The sequence below is a fragment of the Bufo gargarizans genome, chromosome 2 (assembly GCF_014858855.1).
Source record: "Bufo gargarizans isolate SCDJY-AF-19 chromosome 2, ASM1485885v1, whole genome shotgun sequence".
NCBI classification, from domain to species: domain Eukaryota; kingdom Metazoa; phylum Chordata; class Amphibia; order Anura; family Bufonidae; genus Bufo; species Bufo gargarizans.
This window is the reverse complement of record NC_058081.1, coordinates 72,204,645-72,220,293: the sequence shown is the minus strand read 5'-3', so window position 1 is coordinate 72,220,293 and position 15,649 is coordinate 72,204,645. Positions and strand designations below refer to the sequence as shown.

The window sequence follows — 15,649 nt, the reverse complement described above, 5'->3', positions numbered from 1 at the left end:
ATATGGATTAAGAGTCTGTGCTCTGGCTCCATATATGGATTAAGAGTCCCTGCTCTGGCTCCATATATTGATTAAGAGTCCCTGCTCTGGTGCCATATATGGATTAAGAGTCTGTGCTCTGGCTCCATATATGGATTAAGAGTCCCTGCTCTGGTGCCATATATGGATTAAAAATCTGTGCTCTGGCTCTATATATGGATTAGGAGTCCATGCTCTGGCTCCATATATGGATTAAGAGTCCATGCTCTGGCTCCATATATGGATTAAGAGTCTGTGCTCTGGCTCCATATATGGATTAAGAGTCCCTGCTCTGGCTCCATATATGGATTATGAGTCCCTGCTCTGGTGCCATATATGGATTAAGAGTCTGTGCTCTAGCTCCATATATGGATTAAAAGTCTGTGCTCTGGCTCCATATATGGATTAAGAGTCCCTGCTCTGGCTCCATATATGGATTACGAGTCCCTGCTCTGGTGCCATATATGGATTAAGAGTCTGTGCTCTGGCTCCATATATGGATTAGGAGTCTGTGCTCTGGCTCCAAATATGGATTAAGAGTCTGTGCTCTGGCTCCATATATGGATTAAGAGTCCCTGCTCTGGTGCCATATATGAATTAAGAGTCCCTGCTGTAGCTCCATATATGGACTAAGAGTCCCTGCTCTTTGTTCATATATTGAGTCAGTGGTATGAAGAACCCCAAAGACTGTTAGTATTGGGATACCCCTGTGTATTTAGCTTTTATTCGGCCACTATTTTCAAATGGTCTCTGCCGGGTTTTAAAACCTACAACCTTCTGTATTGATATATATCAGTATATTGTATGGAAGGGTTCTTTTTTTTTTGAGGATAAAAGCAGAAGTATAATTTTATATTTTTTTTTAGCAATTGCAAAAAATTTAATAGCACAAAATAAATCAAAATAGTCAGAAAACCGTCCGTTATAGAAAGAGAATTTTTTTTATATGGAGACCCCATTTTAATCAAATGATTGAAATGAACGTCACTTGATGGACCATACTGACTATAAGGCCTCATGCACACAACCATATCCATTTTGCGGTCAACAAACAGTAAATCCGCAAAATACGTATAACATCCATGTGCCATCCGCATTTTTTTGCAAATCCATTGGGTCCGTGGACTACATTTTGCAGTCCAGAATAGAACATGTTCTATAATTTGTGGAACAGACATACGGATGCGGACAGCACATGGATAGTATCTGTATTTTACGGATCTGTGATTTGCGTGATAGATAGATCGTGTTCTATGAGGCAGAAGGACATTTCGGCCTCTTCAGGCACCAGAGCTGTGGCTCTACCTTTTCACTCCCTTAAATCCCAACATTTCATTGTTCCCTTTGCAAGCCCTAACAAGATACAAGATACTGACTTCTTCTTTTCAGAGGTTGGAGATTTTTTGGCCTTGGATCTCGGTGGAACCAATTTTCGAGTAATGTTGGTTAAAGTAGGGGAGGATCTAGATGGACAGTGGAAAGTCGAAACCAAGCATAAGATGTATTCGATCCCTGAAGATGCCATGACAGGAACTGCAGAGATGGTGAGAAGCTTTATAGAAAGGATTTGGGGTTGACACAATTGTGGGTTAATTTTGGTGGAGTATAAAGAAATAGCAACTTATTATTGCATTTTTCCGGACCAATCCACTGTTCAATCCTCGTGAAAAATATTATAGTAAATACAGGGGCAGGTGTGTGACAACAGCCTCTTGTCCTTTTTTATGATGGATGAGACAGTACAATTGGTGGGATCTGATGGACCTTATGACACACTAGTAAAGGTTATACAAGAGTAAAGTAATAAAGTAGTAGTTTTTTGTTTTGTTTTGTTTTTATTTAATTTTTTATTTTTTTGTTAAGTTACTTTTCAAACTGACTGAGTGTTTTCCTTTCAGCTCTTTGATTACATTGCTGAATGTATCTCAGATTATCTGGGTCAGCAGAACATGAAACACAAGAAACTGCCCCTTGGATTTACCTTCTCCTTCCCAGTCCGACATGAGGATATTGACAAGGTGAAGTGTATTAGTATACATGAGGTGTGGACATACAGTTACCTAGGGTATCACTGCCATATACTGTATGTTGTAGATTTTCAGGGTTACCTATCTGTCATACAGGGGTGGATTGGCCCTAGACCTTACAAGAAAATTTTCCGGTGGGCCGATGCCTAGGGGGCCGCTTGAGTCCTCCTCACAGCCGGCCAGTAGAAGTTTTTGGGGATGTATTTTGTGCTGCTGGCAGTATTTTGTGATGGACTGTGATATTTGGCTCTGTTGGGGTGGTATAATATGCCACAATATGGTATTGCTGGCCCGGCCTTCCATCAATTTGGACTCGACTACAAAACGGGGCCACTTTTAGTTTTTTTTTTCCAGGGCCACTTTAAGTTCCCAGTCCACCCCTTCTGTCATACACAAAGGCTTATAGTGAATTTCTTTATTATAGGGGATCCTTCTGAACTGGACCAAAGGATTCAAAGCTTCAGGAGCGGAAGGGAATAACATTGTTGGACTGCTGAGAGACGCCATCAAGAGACGAGGGGTGAGCTGTTGGTCAATGTGATGAACCTTTCTCAATGTGATAGCCCCTCTCTAAAATTAAACAGTCCACTCTGGAACACACCCTATTGATTTCCATGCATGACGCACCATCTGAGAGCCACAAATCTGGTATTTGTAATAACATTTCATTTGAAATGAACTGCTCATTGCAGAGTAATACTTGCCGTGGGGTAACCCCTTTAAGTATTCTAAAGGTGTAACTGGAAGCTACAGGGGTCAAGTGCATTATCAGTGACAGTAACTCAGGGTCCCCTTCTTGCTATGTGGCATTTATAATGTCCTTCTAGGTGACAGAGGAGCCTATGGGCCCCGTCAGAGACTAGTGCCTGGGTAAGACGGCTACTCCTGCACCCCCTACAACTTTATCCCTGAATTATTTATGTGCATACTGCTTTATATAGATGTTTATTCATATGAACATAGTTCCAGGTGCTGATTTAAGCTCTCCTACAGTTATATGTGATTTAGTATTATACTGTTTCATTCCCCTGACATAACGATCATTCTATCTCTGCCCTCACCAGGATTTTGAGATGGATGTTGTGGCCATGGTGAATGACACTGTTGCTACAATGATCTCTTGTTACTATGAAGATCATCGTTGTGAAGTTGGCATGATAGTAGGTAAGTGTGCATTCACAAGCACCGATGTGAGGGTGGGTTCACATCACGTTTTCCCTATCCCTTTAAAGTATACTTTTTTTGTATACGTTAAACGGATAGGAAAAATGTGATGTGAACCCAGCCTAACATTCAACTGTTCAGACCGGGAGTAAAAATGTGTGTGTGTGGTCCAAAATATCTGCAAAAACCAAAAGCAGTCCCATGCGCTAATGTGGACACAGAGTGGATATAAAAGGGTGTCTGTCATTTATTCCATGAGTGTAATGTATCTATCATTAACAATAGGTGATTTCACATCTTATCTACTCCCTCCTGACCTCTGCACAGGTCACAGAGGATGAAAACTCTCCCGTATAAGTCAGCTAGGTCCCCTCCTGTCCATTGTGTAGATAGCCCATGGTTGCTTTAATCTCCAGGCACTCTTACGATGTCTCTCCCTACCAGCCACCACTTCTCACTCCAGTCTTCATGCAGGGCCAATCCCACTAAACTTCTGGGTTGGTTCTAACACAGAAAATGAAGCTAATCCAACTCCCTCCTCCATTACAGGTGATGCACAGAGAGAAGGGGCTGATTTAACGATTGCACTGAACTATTGCACACAGCCAGCCCCTAGCTTCAATAGTCACGTCCTGAAACACAGACGCTTACTTTCTTTGACGAAACCAACCCAGAAGTGGTGTGGGGTCAAAACTGGTAGCGGGTCATTGGGGCTGCTATGGTACTCAAACTATACAGTACTAGTCAAAAGTTTGGACACCTTTTCATTCTTGTTTTTTTTTTCATATTGAAGACATGATCACTATGAAGGAACACAGATGCAATTAACCAAACCAGAATAGTTTTTATATTTTACATTCTTCACAGTATCCCTCTTTTGCTTTGATGACAGTGTTTACTGCAAAGCATCCCCACACTATCACACCTCCTCCTCTATGCTTCACAGTGGGAACCACACATTTAGGAGCAATCCAAACATGGTTGGAACCAGAATCTCAAATTTTGACTTTCAATGGTCTAATGTTCATTCCTCATTTTCTTGGCCCAAGCAATTCTCTTCTTTGGTGGGGGCTTTTTTTGCAGCAATTCAACCATAAAGCCATGATGGGTGATGTTGAGATGTGACTGGTACTTGGTCTCTCTAAAGCATTTATGGAAGCTCTAAATTTAAAGGGATTCACATTTATCCTTACAGTAAAACATAGCTACTTGTAGGTCTCCCTGAGCTGTATTAAATAATGCCCTTATTAACTAATAGTCTTGAATTATTTCTTTATAAAATCAATTTTAGTGATATGCTAATGACTTACATAAGGTGCCCAAGGGGATGTCCTTTCCTAACTTGGTGCCCAGCAGCACCCCTCGGTCCTGTGCCCAGCACTTCGCTCGACGATGCCATTACCTGTAGTCCACACGGGCGCAGACTACAGTGTGTAGTGTGCACGAGCGGGATTTCAAACAGGCTCAGGGATTACGTCAGCACGTCGGCTCTTGAATATATTATATTAGAGGCGGCGCTGGACTCAGGAAGGCGGCGCTGGACCAAGGGGTGCGGCTGGGCACTAAGTTAGGAAAGGACATCCCTTTGGGTACCTTATGTACAGTCATGTGAAAAAATTAGGACACCCTTTGAAAGCATGTGGTTTTTTGTAACATTTTTAATAAAAGGTTATTTCATCTCCGTTTCAACAATACAGAGAGATTAAAGTAATCCAACTAAACAAAGAAAACTGAAGAAAAGTCTTTTCAAGATCTTCTGTAAATGTCATTCTACAAAAATGCCTATTCTAACTGAGGAAAAAGATAGGACACCCTCACATGTATTCCCTCTTAAATTGGCTCAGATCTCACACAGGTATATCACACCAGGTGCACATAATTAGTAGATCGTTACTCTGCATGTTGAATGAGGCTTGCCCTATTTAAACCTCAGACATTTAGTTTGGTGTGCTCCTGACTGTTGAAGTGAGAGTGAGCACCATGGTGAGAGCAAAAGAGCTGTCAGAGGACTTCAGAAAAAAGATTGTAGCAGCCTATGAGTCTGGGAAGGGATTTAAAAAGATCTCAAAAGATTTTGAAATCAGCCATTCCACTGTCCGGAAGATAGTCTACAAGTGGAGGGCTTTCAAAACAACTGCCAACATGCCCAGGACTGGTCGCCCCAGCAAGTTCACCCCAAGAGCAGACCGCAAGATGCTAAAAGAGGTCTCCAAAAACCCTAAAGTGTCATCTCGAGAACTACAGCAGGCTCTGGCTACTGTTGATGTAGAAGTACATGCCTCTACAATCAGAAAGAGACTGTACAAGTTTAACTTGCATGGGAGGTGTGCAAGGAGGAAACCTTTGCTTTCCAAGAGAAACATCGAGGCCAGACTGACATTTGCCAGAGATAAAGTTGACAAAGACCAGGACTTCTGGAATAATGTTCTTTGGACAGATGAGTCCAAAATTGAATTATTTGGACACAACAGCAGAGGACATGTTTGGCGTAAACCAAACACAGCATTCCAAGAAAAGAACCTCATACCAACTGTGAAGCATGGAGGTGGAAGTGTCATGGTTTGGGGCTGCTTTGCTGCAGCAGGACCTGGTCAGCTCACCATCATAGAATCCACGATGAATTCTACTGTGTATCAGAAGGTGCTTGAAGAACATGTGAGACCATCAGTTAGAAAATTAAAGCTGAAGCGGAACTGGACCATGCAACATGACAATGACCCAAAACATACTAGTAAATCAACCAAAGATTGGCTGAAAAAGAAGAAATGGAGAGTCCTGGAATGGCCAAGTCAAAGTCCAGATTTGAATCCCATTGAGATGCTGTGGGGTGACTTGAAAAGGGCTGTACGTGCAAGAAACCCCTCAAACATCTCACAGCTGAAAAAGTTCTGCATTGAGGAGTGGGGTAAAATTTCCTCAGACCGATGTCGAAGACTGGTAGATGGCTACAAGAACCGTCTCACTGCAGTTATTTCAGCCAAAGGAGGTAACACTCGCTATTAGGGGCAAGGGTGTCCTATCTTTTTCCTCAGTTAGAATAGGCATTTTTGTAGAATGACATTTACAGAAGATCTTGAAAAGACTTTTCTTCAGTTTTCTTTGTTTAGTCGGATTACTTTAATCTCTCTGTATTGTTGAAACGGAGATGAAATAACCTTTTATTAAAAATGTTACAAAAAACCACATGCTTTCAAAGGGTGTCCTAATTTTTTCACATGACTGTAAGTCATTAGCATATCACTAAAATCAATTTTATAAAGAAATAAATCAAGACTATTAGTTAATAAGGGCATCATTTAATACAGCTCAGGGAGACCTACAAGTAGCTATGTTTTACTGTAGGGGTAAAATGTGGTGACACGACAGAATCCCTTTAACTGCTGTTTATTTGAGGTTTTTGAGGCTGGTAACTCTAGTGAACTTATCCTCTACAGCAGAGGTAACTCTTGGTCTTCCTTTCATGGGGTGGTCCTCATCAGAGCCAGTTCCATCATAACATTTGATGGTTTTCATGACTGCACTTGAGGATACCTTCAAAGTTCTGGAAATTTTCCGAATTGACTGACCATCATGTCTTAAAGTAATGATGAACTTTAATTTCTCTTAGTTGAGTGGTTCTTACCATAATGTTGATCAGAACAGTAGTAGAATAGGGCTAAACATGGTATGGACTGTAAACCAATCCTACTTGTATACAACGGAAATCATGGCAAGGCATACCTGTTAATCGAAGACCATTTAAGGCAACTACCTTATGAATCTGATTGACACAATGCCAAGAGTGAGCAAAGCTGTCATTAAAGCAAATGGGGGCTACTGTGAAGAATCTAAACTATAGAAAATAGTCTGGTTTGGATAAAGGGGTTGGCCACTTTCTGGTTATTGTTGACCAATGTGTTTCTGAGATGATTATATGGCACTTACTAATATAGCCTTTTTTGAAATTGTGCACCATTTTCTATATTTCATATTTTATGCCCCTTGTTTACAAAGTCTTTTGTGCTGTCCACACAGAGGTTCTGTCCATAGGATGGCTGCTGATGGAGGGTCATGTGGCAAATCACCTCCATGTGATGTCTTCTCCATTCAAACACACTGCACTTGCACTAAACCTCCAACAGAACAAGTGTAGATGGCAAGTGCAGTGTCTTTGAATGGAAGAGACATCACATGGAGGTGATTTGCCTGGTCACAGGACTCTCCATCAGCGGCCATCTTATGGACATCACAAAAGACTTTGTAAACAAGGGGGCATACCATATGAAATATAGAAAATGGTGCAGAATTTTAACAAAGGCTATATTAGTAAGTGCCAAATAATAATCTTACAAGAATATTGGTCAACATTAACCAGAAAGTGGCCAACCCCTTTAACACTTTTCCGTTTACTACTTCCATCTGTGTTCCTTCATCAATTTCATGACTTCAATATGAATCTACAATGTAGAAAATAAGAAAAACTATGAAATGAAAAGGTGTGTCCAAACTTTTGACTTGTGCTGTATAAGTGCAATCACTTTCATTAAAACAACTTTTTATCTGTCCGGACAACCCCTTTAATTTAAAAGTTGCTTGCAGCAACATGAGTTATCTATCCCACCACTGAGAGTTGACCTATCTTCTCTTTTTCCTTGATCACTTTGATCTTCCAGGCACTGGATGTAATGCCTGTTACATGGAAGAGATGTGCAATGTGGAGCTGGTGGAAGGAGAAGAAGGTCGCATGTGTGTCAACACAGAGTGGGGTGCATTTGGCGACACAGGTGAACTAGAAGACTTCCGCCTGGAGTACGATCGAGTAGTGGATGAGGGCTCCCTACATCCTGGTCAGCAACTGTAAGAACGCACAACATTTTTCCATTCTTTCACAGTTATCATTCTAGGGATTGGTAAAGGTCAAAACATTCGGAGTCCCATTGATTGAACATATACAGTATAATATATATATATATATATATATATTGTGGGGGTTTTAACTCCGTCACTGTGAACACATACACACATGTCAGTTTAGTCTTCACCACAGGCAGTGTTTATTTCAGCAAACAAAAGTAAACATGTCCAAACTTTAGCTTTAAGATTTCTTCAGCCCACACATATTGTATAACATAAAGTCCCACATTTTGTGTTCAGTCCAAATCGGGTAACAAAACAATATGATCTCACCACTCTCTGGGGTCTTTCAGAGACCAATTCCTCCCTCTTAGCTTGTTCAGCTTTTAGTTAGCCTGTACACATTTGATCTCCCCAGCTAAGATTCCCACAGCCTTTTTAACCACACTATAGGATATATATATATTTATATATTTATATATATGCAGTGGATATAAAAAGTCTGCACACCGCTGTTAAAATGTCAGGTTTCTGTGCTATAAAAAAATTTAGACAAAGATAAATCATTTCAGAACTTTTACCACCTTTAATGTGACCTATAAACTGTACCACTCAATTGAAAAACAAACTGAAATCTTTTAGGTGGAGGGAAGAAAAAAATAAAATAAAGTGGTTGCATAAGTGTGCACACCCTCCTATAACTGGGGATGTAGCTGTGTTCATAATTAAGCAATCACGTTCAAAATCATGTTAAATAGGAGTCAGCATACACCTGCCATCATTTAAAGTGCCTCTGATTAACCCCAAATAAAGTTCAGCTGCTCTAGTTGGTCTTTCCTGAAATTGTCTTAGTCGCATCCCACAGCAAAAGCCATGGTCCACAGAGAGCTTCCAAAGCATCAGAGGGATCTCATTGTTAAAGAGAACCTGTCACCGGGATATTGTGCATAGAGCTGAGGACATGGGTTGCTAGATGGCCGCTAGCACATCCGCAATATCCGGTCCCCATAGCTCTGTGTGCTTTTATTGTGTAAAAAAACTGATTTGATACATATGCAAATTAACCTGAGATGAGTCCTTTCCCTGAGATGAGTCAGGGACAGGACTCATCTCAGGTTAATTTTCATATGTATCAAATCGGGTTTTTTTACACAATAAAAGCACTGAGAGCTATGGGGACTGGGTATTGCGGATGTGCTAGCGGCCATCTAGCAACCCATGTCCTCAGCTCTATACCCAAAATCCCGGTGACAGGTTCCCTTTAAAAGGTATCAGTCAGGAGAAGGGTACAAAAGAATTTCCATGGAACACAGTGAATGGTAGTGACATTACCAAGAACTGGACGTCCCCCCAGAATTGATGAAAAGACGAGAAGAAAACTGGTCTGGGAGGCTACCAAGAGGCCTACAGCAACATTAAAGGAGCTGCAGGAATATCTGGCAAGTACTGGCTGTGTGATCTCCCGTATTCTTCATATGTCTGGGCTATAGGGTAGAGTGGCAAGACGAAAGTATTTTCTTACGAAGAAAAACATCCAAGCCAGGCAACATTTTGCAAAAACACATCTGAAGTCTCCCAAAAGCATGTGGGAAAAGGTGTTATGGTCTGATGAAACCAAGGTTGAACTTTTTGCCCATAATTCCAAAAGATATGTATATGTTTGGCGCAAAAACAACACTGCACATCACCAAAAGTACACCATACCCACAGTGAAGCATGGTGGTGGCAACATCATGCCAAGGGGCTGTTTTTCTTCAGCTGGAACTGGGGCCTTAGTTAAGCTAGAGGGAATTATGAACAGTTCCAAATACCAGTCAATATTGGCACAAAACCTTCAGGCTTCTGCTAGAAAGCTGAACATGAAGAGGAACTTCATCTTTCAGCATGACAACGACGCAAAGCATCACCTGACATTTTACCAGGGGTGTGTAGACTTTTTATATCCACTGTGTATATATAGATATATATATATATATATATATATTATGACGAATACCACACCTCGTGCCCGCTTGACGTCAACTACGAGCTCACGAGATGTGGTATTGTCCCTGGTTACCAAAAACATGACGTTACGCCCTCCAGAGGAGCAGGTAAGGTCAGGTTGGTACAGTTTACACAGACACCTCCTGTCCACGTGGGCACAGAGAGGCAACAAGCTGAGAGAGCCTTTTCACTGCCACAGTGAAAACAGCGCTGTCTCAGCCCGGGAAATCTGCCACCAGCTTCTCGTTTGATATAATCCCGGTCCGCTAACGGGATTATATAGGGTTAAAAAACAACCCGCGGTAGCTTACAACTAGGCCAAAACACGGATGTGGGGATTCGTGATTGAGATACAAGGTAGCACAAGATTAAATTATTTATTTAATCGCCGTAAGGGCACACTAGATTTAACACAATATACACAGACAATATATACAGTGGTCTGAGGTTACAGATTATATGGGTACAACAGGGTTAAGCAGTGTAAAAGTCAGTTACCGGGTAGATGAAAGTTCCTTTTGGTGGTGAGGTGTTCTTTGCTGCAGTCTACATGAAGGGCCGTGATCTCAGCTAGTTCCTGGGTCCCTCTAAACACATTACACGATGTGACCCTTCTTCAGAGAAAGACCCGCCCGCTTGCTGGCACAAGCCTTTTAACCTGTAGCCGGCCCCTCCCCTCCCGGCCTCAGGGAGGGGTCCACTCCCCCTCTTCTGGGCTGGCAGCAAATGACCCACAAAACCCTTTAGGGTTCATAGGTCCAGACCAGAGGGTCACATGGAGATGGTTCTGTGACCAACGGACCTGCCTGGGTTCCGGTTACAAGTAGAGTCCAAACCTGGTACCGTTATGTGGTTTCTCTGGGGAGATATGGATATCTCCTTTCCCTGGCATGCCCCCCTCAAATAAAGCCTATGGGCACGTACATCGTGGCCACCGGGACACAACTATGTCTCCGGTTTGAGCCTGCGATGGCCGGGCGATTCATAATCCCTTATAAAATGTAGGTGCCAACATGTCTGGAAGGTACCATTGATCCTCACAAGGGCTGATACCTCCTGTTGAGGGGTTTTCCTGCAGGATTTAGCTTGCCTCCAAACTGGTGGATGGAGGTGTGACATTCTCCACCTGGGGCCTCCTTGAAGCCTAGACCCCTGGGGCTTTCTTCCTTGCCAGCTGACACTCAGATGGCTGGGGGGTGGAAACTTATTTTGCATGTACACTGATGAACATGCCAAGAGGTGAATCAAATGACAATCAGGGCTGGGGCTTTGAAGCAGGGCCCTACTGTGGAGTTCACTACCTCTGCTTTCTGTCAGCAAATGGGGGTGTGAGGACATGGCTGACAGTAAATATTAATCCATATTCCTATATATATATAAATATATGAAATTGTATTACCGTTCTTTAACATTGTATATAGTATATTTTATTTCAGTCCAAGTTATGTGTGTGTCTATGACTAATATACAAAATAAATATCTTTATGTGAAGATAAATTTGGATTTTTGCCTTAAATATTTTGGCGTTCTTAATAATGAGCTTTTATTTTGACTCCCTTGCTGTTTACTCCTACCATGGAAAAGCTATGAGAAGATGATTGGAGGAAAGTACATGGGAGAACTCGTCAGACTGGTCCTGATGAAGATGGTGAATGAAAATTTGGTATTTGGAGGAGAAGCTTCTGAACAACTGAAGATGAGAGGAAGTTTTGAAACACAATTTGTGTCACAGATAGAGGGGTAATAAAGAAATAATCAGAAATTTCTAGTAACACAGCTTTAGGGAGGGTCCTTTCATACAGATGGATAATAGCCCAGAGCAAGCCCTCTAAACCAGTCAATTGACGCTTGTTTAAAAGGCCTTTTACACAGGCTGACTGTATTGGGATGAATTATCGTTAATATAATCATTCATCCCCCATACAGTTGTGTGTTGGCAGCACGTCCCCTGTTTAGATGAGGAGATGTGCTGCACAAATGACTATTTTTATGTTAAGAGTTAAGACCAGATCGGTGGGGTGTCTAGACAGGTTCATGATCCTTCAAATGAACGTTCATAGAAATGCTATTTCCCCATTATTGATCAATACGAGTTCTCCTTACTCTTTAACATTAAAAGGGTTGTCCTTTTAAAAGGGATACCTGATGATTAGTTCTGTTACTCTCTGAGATCAGTTGTAATATCTTGTGACCATGTCTGCAAGTCTTTAAAGGGCATCTGTCAGCAGATTTGTACCTATGACACTGGCTGACCTGTTACATGTGCGCTTGACAGCTGAAGGCCTCTGTGTTGGTCCCATGTTCATATATCCCTTCATTGCTGAGAAAAATGATGTTTTATTACAGTATATGCAAATTAGCCTCTAGGAGCAATGTGGGCGTTGTCGTTACACCTAGAGGCTCTGCTCTCTCTGCAACTGCCGTGCCTTCTGCGCTTTGATGACATTTGCACTGCTTGGCCCTGTCAATCAAAGTGCAGAGAGCACAACATTGCCCAGTGAAGTCAGTGTAATGCACAAGCAGGGTTCTAAGGCAATAGATACACTATAAATCAATAGAAGTGAAAATGAGGTACATCCCTTTATTAACCCAAAATGTCCAAATAGTGGATTCAAACATAGGTTTTCTGAGACAGACAGTCTCTTGGTTGTCATTTTTTCAACCCCCATTATTAGTATTATCCCAAAAATGTTTTTTCTTGTTCTTATTTCCAGAGACTCTACAGATTTTAAGCAAACCTACAACATCCTGCGAACACTTGGTCTGCAGCCCACACTGGGCGACTGTCATGCAGTGCGTATGGCATGTGAAAGCGTGTCCACACGAGCTGCTGTCATGTGTGGATCCGGCCTTGCTGGAGTCCTCAACCGCATGCATAAAAACCGGGGAGAAGACATCCTCAAGATCACAGTTGGGGTGGACGGATCTGTCTACAAACTCCACCCTTTGTAAGTTAAAGTATTTCATTGTGGAATTTAGTGGACCGAATACAAAACGATTTCAAGCTGGGTGGACTCATTTTATTTTTTTATTTTTTTGCACAATCTGTGATTCTAAAATGTGTTTGACTCCATTTCCTTCTGCTTTAAGCTTCAAGGAAAAGTTCCACGCAGCAGTCCACAAGCTGACACCAAGATGTGAAATCACCTTCATCCAATCAGAGGAAGGCAGCGGGCGAGGTGCGGCCCTGATCTCAGCAGTGGCATACAAGATGGCTTACCTTATTGGTCATTAGCTATCGATGCAACATACTCCTTAGAAATATGTTTTCCCTACCTCCGGTGATCTACAGAGTTTCTGCAGACCTGTACAAAAACAACCTGCAGGGCTCCATCACATCAACATTGCTAGACTTAAAAAGCAGATATGGATACATCATGATATGTAAGAGGTGCAAACACCTTCCCAAAGCTTCACAATGTATTCTGCAGAACAGGACATCTGTGCATTGCCAAGTATCTTCACTTAAGTGCACGCCAGGTGGGACATTCCCAACAGTGCTCTAAGAACCTAGTCATCCAGCAAAGACAAGCTAAGAGACAGTCATATCTTGGTGAAGACACATCTTCAAGTTGTTGCTTTAAGGTTACAGAGTTGTACATTTTCAGTTCTCACGTGGATTTCTCAGGTAATAGGTTTCTAGAAGCGGACAGATGTAAGTAGAGAAGCTAAAGAGTTTACAAGGTTTGAGCCCTCAGCAAACCTAATGCTCAACATTTAACCTGGAGAATTGGACGCCATATTTAGTACTTGGGTCAATAGTTTAGATCGACAACATATAGTAAATTTGAAGAATACAGCTGCGGTTTATACATTCATTAAAGTGATTTCTTTCTCTTGGAACCTGTATAAAATATGTCGTTAATTGTACGTTTTGTATGTATACAAGAATGTGGCCAGCAGTAATCATTAATGACAGAACAGTACATTACACTGTAAGAAGAAAATGAATTATTTCTTAAATGACAATTGTGGAATGGACATTTTTGGAACCAAAGTGTACAGGTAGCTATAAAATGGGTCATCACAACCTTCACCTCCAACCCAGATATCCAAGACTTTTATACCCCTGTTAATCCATATAAGGAAAGAAGGGCAGCATCTGCTCCTCCTCTGCTCTTCATTGTAGATAACCACACCCATGAGGAATTGAAATGCAGCCAACCTAGGAGCGCCTTCTCTCAAAGGTCTCAGCCTCAGGAGCTTCCTCTATTTAATGTCCACTCTTAATCAGCTTTTTTGATGGTTACTTGTTACCATTTTTCATTAATTCTTGTTTTACAATGTAGATAATGATGTTAGAAAATGATTTAGTATGAACATTAAGACTTCATTCAAATAAACCTCATATCAGTGTATTTTACAGTATTATAGTAATGGTCTCCAGTCAAGAATATATCTAGTGCTAAGCGAGCTTTTGGTTAGATGTTTGCTGATGTTCCCTAAAGAAGAAAGAAATCTAAAAGGAGTCTGTACTTTGAAGTCCAGCACCTGGACTTCCAAAGAATAAGAAAAAATGCAAACTTGAATAATATAATGTAAACATAAAACATCTGCTCATGGGGAAATATAAAATACACTTACGCATTTCGGAAGAGTTCCTCAATCATAACAATCTATGCTATGATTAAGGAACTCTTCCGAAATGCGTAAGTGTATTTTGTACATCCTCTTGAGCAGATGTTACCTATTTTTAACTTATATTAATAAAGTTTGGATTTTATTTCATTCTTTGGAATTCCTATTGCTGTTTTTTAAGTCTCATATTTCTCCTGACTCTGGACGTTTTGTCCATGCAAGAGGTTACTCAGAAGACGTGGTTCTAGTGATTGGGTGAGCTGAATTCAAAACTTGTTTCTTTGTTAAAGGGAGTCTGTCACCAGGAAATTCACTGTTAAAGGGGCTCCCCGGGCTGTCCTATATTGATGACCTATTCTCAATAGGTGGCACCCCCACCGATGTATGAGGAGATGGCGCTCACCACTGCTGTCTGTGGCAAAGCAGTGGCAAACAGGAAGAAAGAAGGGAGACCTCATGGGCACATTGCGCACCATCTCCTCATACAACTGATTGGCGGGAGTGCCAGGTGTCGGACCCCCGCCGATCTGATATTGATGACCTATCCTGAGGTTAGGTCATCAATATAGGAGAGCCCGGAGAACCCCTTGAAAACAGGCAAAACTCCTTGTAGGGTTAGCTCAGCTGAATGCAATGATACCATTCACTTAACAATCCGTTGCTTCATTGTGGAGAAAAAATACTTTTCATCCATAAGCAAATGAACAGTTAAGAGGTCGGGCCCAAGCCACTCTGTGCACCCTTGCTCCTCCTGCTTCCTCTGCCAGTCTCTACCTCTCCTTGATTGACAGGGCCAGGTTCCCGCATAGACATCTTGCCTGGCCCTGTCAATCAAGAAGAAGGGAGAGAGGCTGGCAGAGGAGGAAGGAGGAACAAGGGTGCACAGAGTCCCTTAGGCCCACCCTCAGTGCACTTAAATACTCATTTACATATGGATTAAAAGTACTTTTTCCTCCAGAATGAAGCCAACAGAACGTTAAGCGAAAGGTATTATTTCATTCAGCTGAGCTAGCCCTACTAGACATTATGCTTGGTAAACTCCC

General features: G+C 41.7%; 1 protein-coding gene across 2 annotated transcripts in view; it reads left to right on the top strand.

Annotated features, from left to right (window-relative positions):
• Positions 1–14,580, top strand: part of GCK (glucokinase) — a 43,071-nt gene extending 28,491 nt beyond the window's left edge. For both annotated transcript variants that reach the window (XM_044283054.1, XM_044283055.1), the window contains exons 3-10: positions 1,408–1,562; positions 1,917–2,036; positions 2,470–2,565; positions 3,110–3,209; positions 7,862–8,045; positions 11,613–11,768; positions 12,743–12,976; positions 13,119–14,580. In XM_044283054.1, coding sequence (XP_044138989.1) covers positions 1,408–1,562; positions 1,917–2,036; positions 2,470–2,565; positions 3,110–3,209; positions 7,862–8,045; positions 11,613–11,768; positions 12,743–12,976; positions 13,119–13,263 — 1,190 coding nt within the window. In that variant the 3' untranslated portion in view covers positions 13,264–14,580. The remainder of the gene's footprint in view (positions 1–1,407; positions 1,563–1,916; positions 2,037–2,469; positions 2,566–3,109; positions 3,210–7,861; positions 8,046–11,612; positions 11,769–12,742; positions 12,977–13,118) is intronic.
• Positions 14,581–15,649: the final 1,069 nt, after the last annotated feature.